The 316-nt window shown below is 49.1% G+C and overlaps 1 protein-coding gene across 1 annotated transcript in view; it reads right to left on the reverse strand.

Moving 5' to 3' along the window:
- Positions 1-316, reverse strand: part of LOC119590598 (fibrinogen C domain-containing protein 1-like) — a gene marked incomplete in the record, with an annotated part of 13,721 nt that overhangs the window by 933 nt on the left and 12,472 nt on the right. The window contains 1 exon segment of the mRNA XM_037939274.1: positions 57-181. Coding sequence (XP_037795202.1) covers positions 57-181 — 125 coding nt within the window.

Consider the following 316-nt stretch of genomic DNA (forward strand, 5'->3'; position numbering starts at 1 on the left):
CAGTGCCGATCTATCGCGAACATCCCTCCAGAAGCCGTCACACCACAGAGCCTCACCGAGCGACAGTTTATCGTTGTCCCGGTCCAGCGTGGAGAAGGCCATCCCGCTGACGTTCCTCGAGAAGGTGAGGGGGTCGCCCAGGCTGCTGTTTGCCGAGTAGCCTCCTACGGTCAGCTTGTACCTGCGGACGCGAAGGGGTCGTTGACATCGGGAATGAGGTAGGGATATCAATGTGATGTTTTTGTCTGTTTTCAGTTCTTATAATGTGAATGTGTAAAGTAAAATTAAAATTCATTTAAAATAAACGTTTTTTTTT

This window comes from Penaeus monodon, chromosome 27, assembly GCF_015228065.2.
Source record: "Penaeus monodon isolate SGIC_2016 chromosome 27, NSTDA_Pmon_1, whole genome shotgun sequence".
Lineage (NCBI taxonomy): Eukaryota > Metazoa > Arthropoda > Malacostraca > Decapoda > Penaeidae > Penaeus > Penaeus monodon.